General features: G+C 46.0%; 1 protein-coding gene across 1 annotated transcript in view; it reads right to left on the minus strand.

The window, feature by feature from the left end:
- Window positions 1-1070: 1070 nt before the first annotated feature.
- The window catches only part of prdm5 (PR domain containing 5), a 29148-nt gene continuing 16861 nt past the window's right edge, over window positions 1071-13357 (minus strand). Inside the window, exons 14-16 of the mRNA XM_086223819.1 lie at window positions 8708-8793; window positions 4690-4794; window positions 1071-2538 (exon numbers count right to left, since the gene is read on the minus strand). Coding sequence (XP_086079945.1) covers window positions 2374-2538; window positions 4690-4794; window positions 8708-8793 — 356 coding nt within the window. The 3' untranslated portion in view covers window positions 1071-2373. The remainder of the gene's footprint in view (window positions 2539-4689; window positions 4795-8707; window positions 8794-13357) is intronic.

Below are 13357 nucleotides of genomic sequence, written 5' to 3' on the forward strand. Positions count from 1 at the left end.
GTCTCCATGGCAATGTGGCTTTGAGGGAATGTCCATCCGAGCTGAAAGTGTGACCCAGAATACCCAAACACACCCTGCCCGATCTATTAAAATTCCTCTGGATGGCACTCTTTTCTGGGCAAACACATTCCACATTCACTGGTCAAAGGAAGGCTACCTGTTGCTGTGGTAACACAGACCAAACACACAGGTCAGACAAGCGTGTCCGTGTCATTCCTAACGTGACAGTGGTTTGCTATAAACCCGAGCCAGCATGGTAATGATACTCCTGTGCAGTGGGCAGGGCTGGCGCTGGGCTCTGTGGAAACTGGTCGGGGCCCAGTCTGGCCACACTCACTAACGGGGAGGCAACACAGGAAACTGGGGCTTCCAGTAAAAACATGCAATTAGAAACAGATTGACTGGGAGTTTTGGCATGATACACCCCGCAGAAGCGGAGACGCATGCAGTCGGGGGTGCAGAGAAAAAGTTTGATTGAAGTGGAGGACAAGATCACCGAGGTATCGGGTCACTGGGAAAGTCCCACGAGAAAATCACATGTTGTGAGACGAAAATGGAAAACCAGGGAACCGTAGGGTGACAGGCGCAGGCCGACTTCCTGTAGGGGACAGGACGAAGCCTGCGTATCTCAACAGCCAGTTCAGCAGAGACAAGTGGGCATCCCAGCTACTACTACTACTGTTTACAAGCTGCAGGATAAACACCAGCGGACTCCAGAGTGCGTCACTTCGGCCTGGAGGTCTCGCCACTAAGGAGCAGGCGGCGGGCAGCACGAGCTTGGCGGGCGGCCGGGGCCCCCACGCCCTGCCTGGCCCTGCAGTGAGGTGAGCTCCAGAGGGAGAGAAGGTCAACGCAGCCACATAATCTAAGAACCAGAGTCATCTGAAACCAGGCTCCTCCAAAGCCTGACAGACGATGATCAGGGCACACGATTTCAACACTGCGTGCGTGCGATGGAGGGGAAACGCAACTGAACTTGATGAGTTCATTGTTATATAAACATGTAAAGAAGTGAGAGACATATTTTAACACGTACATGAAGAGATTTATTGAGTTGGAACAGCAGCCCATTTGATAACCTTCACTGATGCGAGCAGCTCGCAGTCTTTGGTCCATCACATTCTCACAGAGCTGAATCGTGGGACAGCGGAGAGCCTCTGCTGGGGTGGACGTGAGAACGCGTCCCAGCATCCACAGAGAGAAACCATCAGAGCTTCTCTTTACTGTGTGGCTTTACTGATCAGGCGGGTGGTGACTGAGGCCTCGGGGGGGGCCTTAATTAGCCATCACTCCCAGCAGACTGCCAACCCAAGAATAGAGGTTAGATTAACAACAACACACCAACACTTTTAATCAACTCTCAAAGCGTTTTCTTCTTCCAGGCCCAACATCAACATTTTGCAAACACATAATTAGAATGACCGGAGGAGACGGATGTTTGGTAGGTGATGAGGTTTCATGTGTCTAAAAATACAAACGTGTGAACTGACGATTCATAGTCTACAGATGCAAAGTAAACAGATGTGCATTTATAAAATGGATCTGGGAATAAATCCGGACAAGATTGCACTTCAAGTGAAATACATCAGAAAAGGTCGACATGTCGTCTAAGGCACAATATCCCTCGGCCGCTCAACTGCAACATTTACAACACAGTACATTTTGTCCCTCTTGTGAAGGGACGCAGCAACAGTAAGATTCGATGAGCACCACTGGTCTTCACACACGTCCCGTCTGAGACAGGAGTTCCTCACAAAATAAGGGATTCATCTCAAGTTATCCATGTGACTCAGTGTTCCTGTAGTTGTTTTAGCAACCACATAAAATCAGAAATCCGTCATCAAGCATTCTTCTGGTTATCTAAACTAAACTTTCTGGTGTTTGGAATATCTTTGAAAAATGAGCTAAATCTGAAAAAAGGGTCATTAAAAAAATGTGACAAGGTCATAGAATCTTTTTCAGATTTTTTTCAAAAAGCTCTCCTGTTCAAGCGTCCATGTAACAGAAGAGTGTAAACATGTAAAAAGCATGCAGGAAATCTAGGAACAACGAATATCTTTGGCTGCAGAAGGCTGGTAACTGGCCACAGATGTACAGTAAAATATTCAGACCGTTGCTCAGTAATCGCTACAGTGGAGGAGGCCTGACAGGAAGAACAGTAACACTGGTTGGAACTGGGACAGACCCACCAGATCATGTGACCAGAAACGGCAGCTCTGCAGCTGCTTGTTGGATTTAAATCTCCCCCAAAATAATCCAAACAGTAAAACAGAAAAAATTGCAAATGTACAGTTTCGGTTTCAGGTTTGAAATACTCATTCAGAGCTGGAGCTGAGCTCGATGAGAGGGACCGGATCGTTCCCAGATCCGGCTCTAGCTCTCCGTCTCTCCGTGGACGTTCTCCATGTGTACTTTGAGGTAGTCGTTCCTGGTGAATTTCTTATGGCACAGCTGGCACTCCGCCATGGGCCGGTTCGGGTTGTGTGTGAGCTTGTGTCTGCTGAGCATCTTCTTCAGGCTGAACGACAGGTCACACACCTACGAAAGAAACCCCAAGACAGGTGATGTGTTTCCTCAGTTCTTGTGGAAGTGATAATCTGATGCGTTTCAAGCCTTACACGGGCAGATACTCACACACACACACACGTATACACACACAGGTTGGCGACACAAATGTCTTTCTTTTTCCATGCCAGTAATGAGAGGGAATGCGTGCAACTTAACATCCATCATAAACGAGCCATTTTACACTGTACAAATGGCTTCATCATCCTCTATCAATCACGGTAATCCGCCACAGGCTGGTGTTCAGCTGCAGCTCAGCACGCTGCCTGGAGAGCCTCAGCATGTGTCCTCCTCACGCCGCCTGTGAGGAACTTCAGTTCCATGAGTTACACTCAGAGAGGCTCACAGGCAGTAAACGTCTGCGGGTAAATGGCCAAAAATAGGAGCTATAGATGGAGGCCACGCCACGATGCTTATGGATATGGATTCCTGTCAGATTATTAAAAAATCTGATTTCCAGCCACAATGTGGCTGAAAGCCTGGCTGTTCCTCTGCAGCTGAGTTCAGAGTCTGGTAGCCCCGGTTCCTGTCCCTCACTGGCGTCTGGACGGTCCATGTCTGTCTGTCAGCAGGACTGCACGGGGACTAGCTGGACATTCTTCACGGAACCTGGAGGAGGACTGGAACCCCGGCCAAGGAGGAACCCTTTACATTTTGAGTCAAATCCAGATTTTTGTTCCCTTCATTTTCAGTAATTCCTTAGGAAATGTAACATGAACCTTCATGAAAAAACTAAAGGAAACATAAGTCTCATATTTTTGGATGCATACCCAGACATATATAATGATTTCCGCAGTCGATTTGCATATAATAATAGAGGAGTGGGCGATTAGCCTTGGACCAGGTCCGTAATGTACACTTCTAGTTTTACAAGCAACGGACGGCACTCTATTAATCTGCTATCATGTTCTTAATTTACAATGCAAGTGGGATTAAATACAGTTCAAACAAGCTACAAATCTGGTCCTGTGTCAGTAAAACATTTGGAATTTTACAAAGTGAAAGGGTGACGGGGGCCGACGAGCGAGGGGCCTCCCTGTCTCGTCCTAACCCAGATGTCAACAACATTTTTAATGCTGTTATGACAGCAGCTTAGCAAGTTCTGTAGCTTGTCTGGAGAACGTTCCTGGAACTATGCGAGCCTTTTTGTCTGACTCAAAATCCACCCAAAAATAAAGTCCACATGTTATTTCTATTATCTTTAATGGTGTAGTTTAGAATTATTTACATGGAGATGTCTCTCCCAGAGCTGGCAAAAACAATCCAGATGAATGCTGGATGTTGCTGGGAGACACTCGCTGGTGATGCTTCACCGACAGTCAATAGGAGCCTGACTTTTGTGGGCTTTAACAGCGCTAGCAGATTCTCCGGGGACGAGGGCACATTTTCTGGTTTGGAACTCACGGCGATGCCACAAATTGAGGCTTATCAGGGTGTTAAAGCTCAAATCCAGAGTTGGGGGATGGATTAGACCCAAGAACTTTTTTTTGATGTCCATCAAAGAATTAAGAGTTTCGTTCTGTAAAGTATTGTTCACAATCTAACTGTCAAGAGTAATAGAGGGAAAAGAAGACTAATTCTATCGGAGAGGTCTCTAGCTGCCCAGAATCCTTTGTAGTAACTTCACATACACCAAATCCTGGAAGTGATCTATTGGCTTCATATTTATCCATCACTTTAAAACGTTACCACTTGGACATATTTAGAATTTAAGGGATTCCTAAGATAGAAATACAGCAAACAAACCAAACATACATGGAGAAAAGCTGTTTCCAATTTTCTAAAATGGCGCTAAAACAAAGGTTTGCTCCAAACACGAGCGCGCTCTTCTTTCACATGTTCCCTCTCCGTCTCTGAGAGTAATTATTACTGCTGCAGTATTATAAGCGGAGGGTAATTTCTCCCTCTGATCCTCTCGATGTGTTTACTTGGGACCGGCCCACTCTGTCCCTCCCTCCACAGACGCTAGATCACTATCTGCCTCTTACCGAACCCCCTCTTTCTTTTTCTTCATCACATCTGGCCTCGTTCCAGTGCGTGTCACACACACATCACACACGCACGGATACGCGCACACGTTGGGAGTGAGGACAGCTGATGGTTTGGAGGTTGCGGGATACTCACATCACACTGGAAAGGCTTCTCTCCCGTGTGGGTCCTCATGTGCTCATCCAGTCCTCTTTTCTGACTGAAGGCCTTGTTGCACTCGCTGCATTTATACGGCTTCTCCTGCAGCGACACACAACAAGACGCGCACAACAGACTTAACCGGGGAACAACGATGTGAGTGAGACGCAGAACAGTAAATAACATGATAACTTTGCCCACATATGGACTTAAACCTGGAGGAGGTCTTGTGTCCATCTTGTACCACGGCACACACAAGTTTAATGACCCACACATGTGCGCACACACACACTCACACACACACACACACACACACAGAAAAACAGCACATTACAGTGGAAATATTGCTGTTGCACACTAACCCTCCCTTTCACACACTGATACCCTCACACTTCACACCCCGGTGTTCTCCCCGTGAGTTTACTAAGATGTGAAATGAAAGACTGTACGGACGCAGCGGTAGGGAGGAAACGGCCAGCACAGGGCCATCAAAAACACATGGAACGTTCAAAAGAGAGAGGCAGGCAGGCCAGAGAAAATCCCTTTGAACGCGTATCAGTGCGCTGGCACTCCGGGGCTGTAGAATATCACTCCTCCGTCTCCACACCTCATCAGTTTACCAAAGAACATTTCCTCCGCGCTTTCTCGGAGGCCTGTCTCAGTGTCATTCACGGCAGCTATCTCCCAGTGGGTGTGTTTTCCCAAAAGCTTGTGTGTGTGTGTGTGTGTGTGTGTGTGTGTGTGTGTGTGTGTGTGTGTGTGTGTGTGTGTGTGTGTGTGTGTGTGTGTGATCAACTGGGTGGATGACCTTGAAGAGTGGCTGCGTCCTAAAATCTGAAGAGGAAAAAATGGTGACCACTTGAAGAGATGTAAGAGGAGCGGGTACATCGTGTCACTTTTTGGGAGTCTGTTTCTGGCAAGTCTGTCTGATAGCAATGGTTTTATCCATTTAAAGCTTAGTTGTCATGGGAACAGGGTGAATGCAGGAAGTTAAGGTCCTGGGAAAAGCGCTATCTTGTGGGCGGGGCACAGAGCGCCCAGTGACACAGGATACAAAAGGAGGTAAAGATCAGGTTCACTGCATATGCGTGTGTGTGTGTGTTTGTGTGTGTGTGAGGGTTTAAGCATGCAACTGTTTGTGCACATGTGACAGAACAAAGAGAGCGAGATAGGAACCTGCCTCCAGGAGACAGTTTACTGGAACGATCCCTTCACCCAGGGATTCCTGTTCCATAAGAACGGCTCTTATATGACAAAGAAAAAAGAACCGGAGAGATCAAAGTTCAAAGGTCAAAAAACACATGGATGGACTTAGATTATGTGGTGTACCCAGAATCCATCACTATGACCCCAGTAACATCAAACATCTGTACCTGGTGACCTTCAGTCTTCAGCAGCTGTTCAGCCTTTGACCTTTGACCTGACCTTTCCTAAGGATCTGACCACTCTCTCCAAACAGTAAATGTATAAATGCAAAGATGGAGTCTTGTTTATTTTCTGGGAGCCAACCTGCTTCTCATGTGTCGTGCTGAGTGTTTGTAGAGTCACTCAGCTCAGCTTCAGGGCTCGTAGACGCACAGACAAACATTCCCTCTTCTTCTTCGGGTTCGTTTAGATTTTAGCAAACATTTTATTTTGGAGGAAATGTGGTCCGTTCCTGTCTGTAGGTGTCACAGTGAGCAGCATGCTTGTAACGTTTTAATAACAATCTGAGGACAAGCTGCAACAAGAGAAGTGCACCGTCGCGTTGATGATGCGACAGGACTCGTGGGAGGAGCTGAGGCAGCGCAGCGCGCTCTTCTTACAGAAAATGGTCATTTGAAAATAGGGACCAATGAAAATGTGATTTTGTGCTGTTGACGTGTAAAACTGATCATACGGGAACCTGCAGTTTCTATCATTCTGGCTGGAAACAGAATCAAGGTTCCAACGCATTTTCAAAGCCATATTTCATGACATTTTTTTTGACAGAGGAACTTTTTTTGTCCCTCTATTCTCTTTAAATTTTGTTTCATATAATCCAAGAAATCAAAGTCTATTTAATTAAACTGAAAAAAGCTTTGTCGTTTTATTATGAAAGTAAATAAACCAGAAGAGCTTCTTCTCAGTTGCTCTGAATTAAAGAACACATCCACTCTAATATTCGGGAAACAGATTTCCATAACAACATGAGTCCCGCTGCATGTGGAAGATTTAGATCAACAAGTTTTACAGGTTACCATGGGAACGACCCGACAGCTGTGGTCACTACAGTAACTTGGTCTCGTGTCACGCAGTGATAAGCGATCTTCAGTGTTTTCATGTCACCTTGAAGTATTTGCTCACAGCCTTTGTTCACTGAAAATATAAAGAAGCCAAGTAGGGTCCTGCAGGGTCATGGCGGTACCAAGCAGTGGAAAAGCTTCCTTTCACGCCGTCTACATGTTCTAATTTTGTTTGTGTCCTCTTCCATTGTTGCCCAAAAAATAAGAACCAGCAAGCTGTGCAAATTGAGGAGATGTGGATCTCCTGAGAAAAGGCAAAGCTGTAACAAGAGACTTGCTGGGAACAGTTCAAACCTGTAGTGGTCAAGCGATGAAGCAGCCTGACTTCAGAACTGCAAACAAAATGTGGAACACATAAAAGTTGTGGTTCTAATTCGACATACAGCAACTGTATCCCGGATCAAAACAGCATCATTACAAACCTCTTGCTATCCTACATGTTAGAAGCTCAGACCAGCGGTGAACGGGTTTCATACTGGTTCCTGATGGTGTGGTTTGCGGTACAAACACGCTTCCATCTCTAGTCAGCGCACATTAATAGTGAACTTCAGCTCCATCAAGCTAATGACGTTTGTTTGCTCAGCAGTGACTTCATCTGGCTCTGCTGTTTGTAACTGTTCAGCCCATATTTCAGAGCGATGTGAGTAAAGGCAGATCTGGGAACATTCTGAACAACACATCAGTCAGTTTAATCAGCAGCTCACGAGAAAATTATACCTGCCTGTTTCTAGTGAGGGACGTCGACCTGGCCAGGATAGCTCCATTATCGACACCATGTAAGAGGCGAGCGCTGCGCTCTGGACAGCATTAAGGGAGAACAAATCTCTGAAAGGAGCAGCGTTGACAGGACCCTGCTGTCACAGTCAGAGCTCGATATATCAGCGATGGAAATCTATGATCAAATACATATTAAACCTCATTCATCAAAAATGACACACATCCAGATGCACGCGAGGAGCTCATGGAAAGTGGGGAACATTGATGGGTCAAGAAGTGACACGGAGAAAGAGCGAAACCCCAACACAGGAAATGACCTCACACGTCCACTACCTTTTCCTTTCTCCACCTAAGTGATTAACTTTACATGCTGGCGGCCAACAAGAAAAGGATTCTGTGTGATCTGAAGGTTCAGTTCAGTTTAAAAAGCAGTAAAAAGTGAGCTTGAACCTAAGAATCCTACCCTGGAGGGGATCTGACATCAGCAGCTGTCACCTGTGCCGACAGGCTGAGGTGAGTGCAGGTTATCATGAGGGTGGGCTTCATGTAGCTGAAGAAAATACTGAGGCAATAATCTGCACCACTGCATGGACTCACACGCACATGGCCTCACATGTGTTTTTATATTTTTACATCCAAATATCATCTCCATCAGATGTGCAGCGGTTGATGTTCAGTGGTACGCAGCTCCCATCGCTGCCTCTGAGCCAACACCCCAACAACACGAGACGTCGATGACAGGGTTGTTACAAATGTGACAAATGACCACAGATGAATTACAGAGATAAATCCTCTGGGAACCCTGACTGGTACTACTAGGTACTTCTACCATGTAGTACAAACACTGACTGCCACAGTGTTTCGAGAGTCTCATCACACACGGTTTATCAGTGTGGCGGGATGTAGCTTGTACAGGCTGACATTCATATTATGCTTGAATACGTAAACCTGCACCACACTAGCACTGACAAATATGAGTGTCAATCAAAAACAATGCTTGCAGACATCAACAAGAGGAGCTGGTGAGAGCTTACACGGGTGTGTGTGCGGATGTGCATCTTCAGTCCGTCGTTCTTGCTGAAGGCTTTGTCACAGTAGGGACACTGGTACGGACGCTCACCTGAGGAACACAAACAGTGACAGTGATCACATCAGGAGCACGGAAACCTGAACTGCAACAAACACAAAAACCGTCCTCAACGGATACCTCACCCAAAAAGGGAACTTCAAGGACTCAAACATAGGTGTCTTGCGCTCACAGGTTCAAGTTTCTGTCAGCGTTGCGTCCCATCTTAGTGTGTTCAGAACGCAGAGGGAGCCCGCAACGTATATTTGGCTTGAAGCTAACAGCGCCCCATGGCCTCGTGCTTATTAACAAGATCCAAACTATTCAATAAACCTTCATTCACAAACTCTCAAGGTGATTCTGCTGCATCATCCAGGTCTTTCTTTATCCAGACTTTGATTTAAGATACAAAAAAACCCCAAAACAAGCTAACTAGAACCTTACATTATTCTGTGAAAATGTTCTTGAGAGTAAATGAAGGTAGGTTATGTGAGCAGTGTGCAGCCACTGGGGCGCAGTTAGCTTCAAGGTAAAGACACGTGGATGGTTCCTCCCACATTCAGTGGAGTCACTACAAAGTGACACAGTGATGAAAAAAAAACTTCTTTTTTGAGTACTTGAAGGGGGAAATAGACTTTTTGAGTTAAGTTTTGGTTTAGAGAAATACTTTCACTCCCAAAAGAAAAACATAAATATTTAATGTTCTGCCTCACAGATGGTTTGAGTGTGTGTGTGTGTGTGTGTGTGTGTGTGTGTGTGTGTGTGTGTGTGTGTGTGTGTGTGTGTGTGTTCGTGCGCGCGTCCCCCTGTAGGTGCCACTCCTGAAGAGCAGGTTTGACCTGGCTACTGGGAGAGCAGATGTTGCTCAATCAGAACCAGTCATTTTTGATATACGTTCGCTCGCTGCTGCTGAGCTAAAGTTTGTGTTGGCTTGAATTCATGGCTCGCTATCTGAGCTACAAGCACATCAGAGGCACTGTGACCCAGTAGGATGAAAAACAGCGCAGCCAAACTCCCGCAGATGCTATCTGAGCACGCACCGGCAATGACAAAGAGAAAGTGACAGGCTGTCAGTCAAACGGTTCACTGACACATGGATCGGTTTACCACGTGCTGATCCACAGGGCCGATAGCAGCGGCGCAGTTGATTAGGAATCTATAGAAGAGATGTGAGGTAACCTGGGTAACCACACAATGAAATGAAGGTTTGGGCAGAAAGACAGAAAAATGCCAAACGGGACCGACGAGAGCAAAACCCCCGGATGGTAATTGCTTTATTTATTGCATCGTATTCAAACAACTGAACTACACGACCGGGCGATTAAACATGATCGCAAGTTAACACCGACATGAAACGCTGCTAAAAATAGCGAGGCGTTTATGTTCATTCTAGCATTACAACAATCTAATACCTTTATGACAACATAATCTCTCTTCAGAGGCTCATTGTTGAGAGGGCAGGCAATTTCATGTGGGGGGGGGGGGGGTTTGTCCCTTAAAGTAATAAGGTTAATTAGCTGTGTTTCCTTGGGATTTAAGATGCAAAGATGCTTGTTAGATGAGAAAATCTATCGAGGGAACATATGAGCCGAGCAATATTATCCCTCCACTATAAACTGAGGAGAGACATCTCTCTCTCTCTCTCTCTCTCTCTACTGCTTCTCACGCTAAGTTGCAGTTAAGCAGACGAAATGTGAGGGATTGAACAAAGCCTCTAATAAATATTGGAGGGCAGGTATTTTTTTATATTTGATAAATTGTTAAGTTAAAGTCTTATTTCACAGAATATTTGGGCTCTTTTGATTTACAGCAGCAGAAGCAAATGTTTTTGTGGACGTTTTGTCTTTGAAGGATTTAATCTAAATGTTGTTTTTTGGTTTGCTGAGTCAGATCAGGTCTTTGAAGACTTGCATCAGGAGACTTTTGATCAACCTACTGGTCATTTCCCATGAAGCCTGTCCATCAACAGTGCAGCTGTGTATCTGCCATGCAGCTGAAATACAAGTGCAGGTCGAAACAGGAGGAGCAGAAGGAGGAGGAGGAGCGCTGTGACACAAACTACTGAAATGTGTAACTCACGTTGCTGTGGAAAGGGTTAACATGACATATGGACTGACTCCACACACTGAAACATGTCCACAGGGAGGACAGGAACCCTGTCCCAAACCCCCCGTGCCGTTCCAGCCTTGATGAGGCCTTTTGTTGACAAACAGGAAAATCTGAAGCCCAGATGTGCTCAGAGACAGACAAGAGCGAATCCTACGCCGTATGTAGCACGTGTGGTATCGGGTTAAGGCCCAGCTAGCACTTGGTAGCCTTGGGGAGTCCTGGGGAAGGCATTAGTGTGCTAATAGCAGCGGTGCAGTGTGCCAGTGTAGGCTGTGGCTTGGATCACACCCCTCCCAGGAGCTGGCTATTGTCAGTTAGTACACAGCGCAGAAAACCACACCCTGCAAACACACACGCTCGCGATAAGTGCACAGCAATTCACCTATTTAAAGTATAGAGTACACACTCTGGATCAGGACATGTGTGCTTCATCTGGAAAATGCCAACAGAGAAAATGATTCTATTTGATATTCCTAGAGAGGCGATGAGTGAGTACGGCCCCGCGTCTCAGTCTTCAGAACAAACGCTGCTTTTGTCTGTTTTCTGTGCGTGTGAGAGTGAAACAGGAAATAAACAAATACCACTTGGAAGCCCAGGTAGTACCCCTGGTCCCTGTTAGCCATGCGTGAGCTTGAGTGTCTCTTCTGTTGAGTGTTACTGTAACTAGAACCCTCCACTTATTTCTGCAGATTGAGCCAGATTGTTTGGGGATTATGAGGGGTGGCTGCAGCTCTGAGCCAGGACTTTATGTGTGTGGAGATGGTAACTGATTTAGCATGTGCTGAAACAGTACACCATCTCTTTGACCCCGGGTGTCTCCCCCGCCCCCCGCTGTGGCCCTCACACTCCTTGTCTGCTAATCGATCCGTTTGGCATCCCTTGTGTGTTGTATATGTGTGCGTACGGTCGTGCGTCTGGTTAGCAGATGGCCCGCTTTGTCGTTTGCCTGCCGCACGGTGTTATGGAGAACGCTTTGTAGCTTCAGGCACTGGTCTGAAAGACATTAGTGCTGTCTGTCAGAAATTAATTCCTGGCTTCCTCCAGCTCAGCTAGACAGTGGCCCTCCACTGTCCTTCTGCCTGGCCTGTGCCACATGCCGACAGGGGCCACTGAGGTAATGTGATATTGGAGTGTGAGAGATGATAAGAGATTGCCTTTGATGAGCTGCAGGAATGCCCAACAACTTTTACACTTGACCTTTCCATTATAGCCAGGCTCTCAGTGGATTTCTCCACTTCCTCAAACACTCGTCTGACTGTGACCATACCTGCATCGGACGACTCCACGGCCGGGGCTCAGCCACGCATCACATCTGTCCGAAACACGCTACTCAATCCAAATAAAGCCTCCAAAGAGAGTTCAAGCTGTGACGGCCAGGCACTAATCATCACGGAGACAGACAACAATTTGGGACGAGGTGATTTCACTTTACAAGATTGTAACCATGACCACAGTCAAGACAAACAACATCATCGGTGCGTAAATAGGCTCAGTGATTCCAGAGTTCCACCAGATGTCCATCCGATGGCAGATTCTCTGTCGTGAGATCACTTTGAGCTGTGTAACTGCTGGAATCAGCAGAATATGGCTGAATATGATTCCCAAACAAATGACACTATTTTTAGAACATGAAAGAAATTAAGATGGAATTTTCCGGGAACTGGTGAGAGAGGAAAAATACGTATCGTTGCTCATCTTGATGAACTATTCTGAGAAAGAACTGAGGCCCTTTGATGATTCCCCGTCTTAATCACAACTATGTAATGTCAATTACAGGACAGAAAACAGTCAAAACGACAACATTGACAGTTCAAATCTTTGCTGCTCTCGTTGAGAAACTTTTTGTCGTGAGAGGTCAACTATTGTAGAAAAGTCACAGAACCCTGTGAGGTACTGGGTGGGTCTGGGTAGGACAGCCATAATGTAACTCCAGTAAATACACATTAGTGCATTATATCAGTTGAGCCTGTTGATTTGTCATCATGGGTGTAAACACATGTTGGGTTGCACAATGGGCCTCTGGACTGTGATGATGTCATCACTTGTACGATTGGCAGCATCCAACAGAAGGTCAACCTGAGGCCGTTTACTAGCCAGGAAGATTTAACTGGGAATGAAAATCCGTTACTTTTGCTCATAATAATTCATTTTATTTGGTCTTTCCGAAGTTCAGTTTTATGATAATTATAAACCACTGTGGCGTTCCAGTGTCTGTTTTGTCCTGGTCTGACCAAGCAGCCTTTATTCACAATACAATATAAACACCTACTTGTCTTTTTTAATGGTTAAAGAACATAAAACCCTGACGTGACTTTGCCTATGATGTCAGTGTGACACTGAGGCGCTGTGTTCGGTCTGCTCAACGTTTCCCTTGGCGTTCAGATTTGTCATGAGCCTGTTCTGGCTGTGTACCACGTCATGGCAGCCACGGTGGGAAAATCTCCTCTCACTGAGCTCTGATGTGGAGAAGAACACATTTGCACCTCAACGGGGCCAAAAAGAATTATTT

The sequence above is a fragment of the Aulostomus chinensis genome, chromosome 14 (genome assembly GCF_037954235.1).
Source record: "Aulostomus chinensis isolate RoL2024-O1b breed Wild chromosome 14, RoL_Achi_v1.0, whole genome shotgun sequence".
NCBI classification, from domain to species: domain Eukaryota; kingdom Metazoa; phylum Chordata; class Actinopteri; order Syngnathiformes; family Aulostomidae; genus Aulostomus; species Aulostomus chinensis.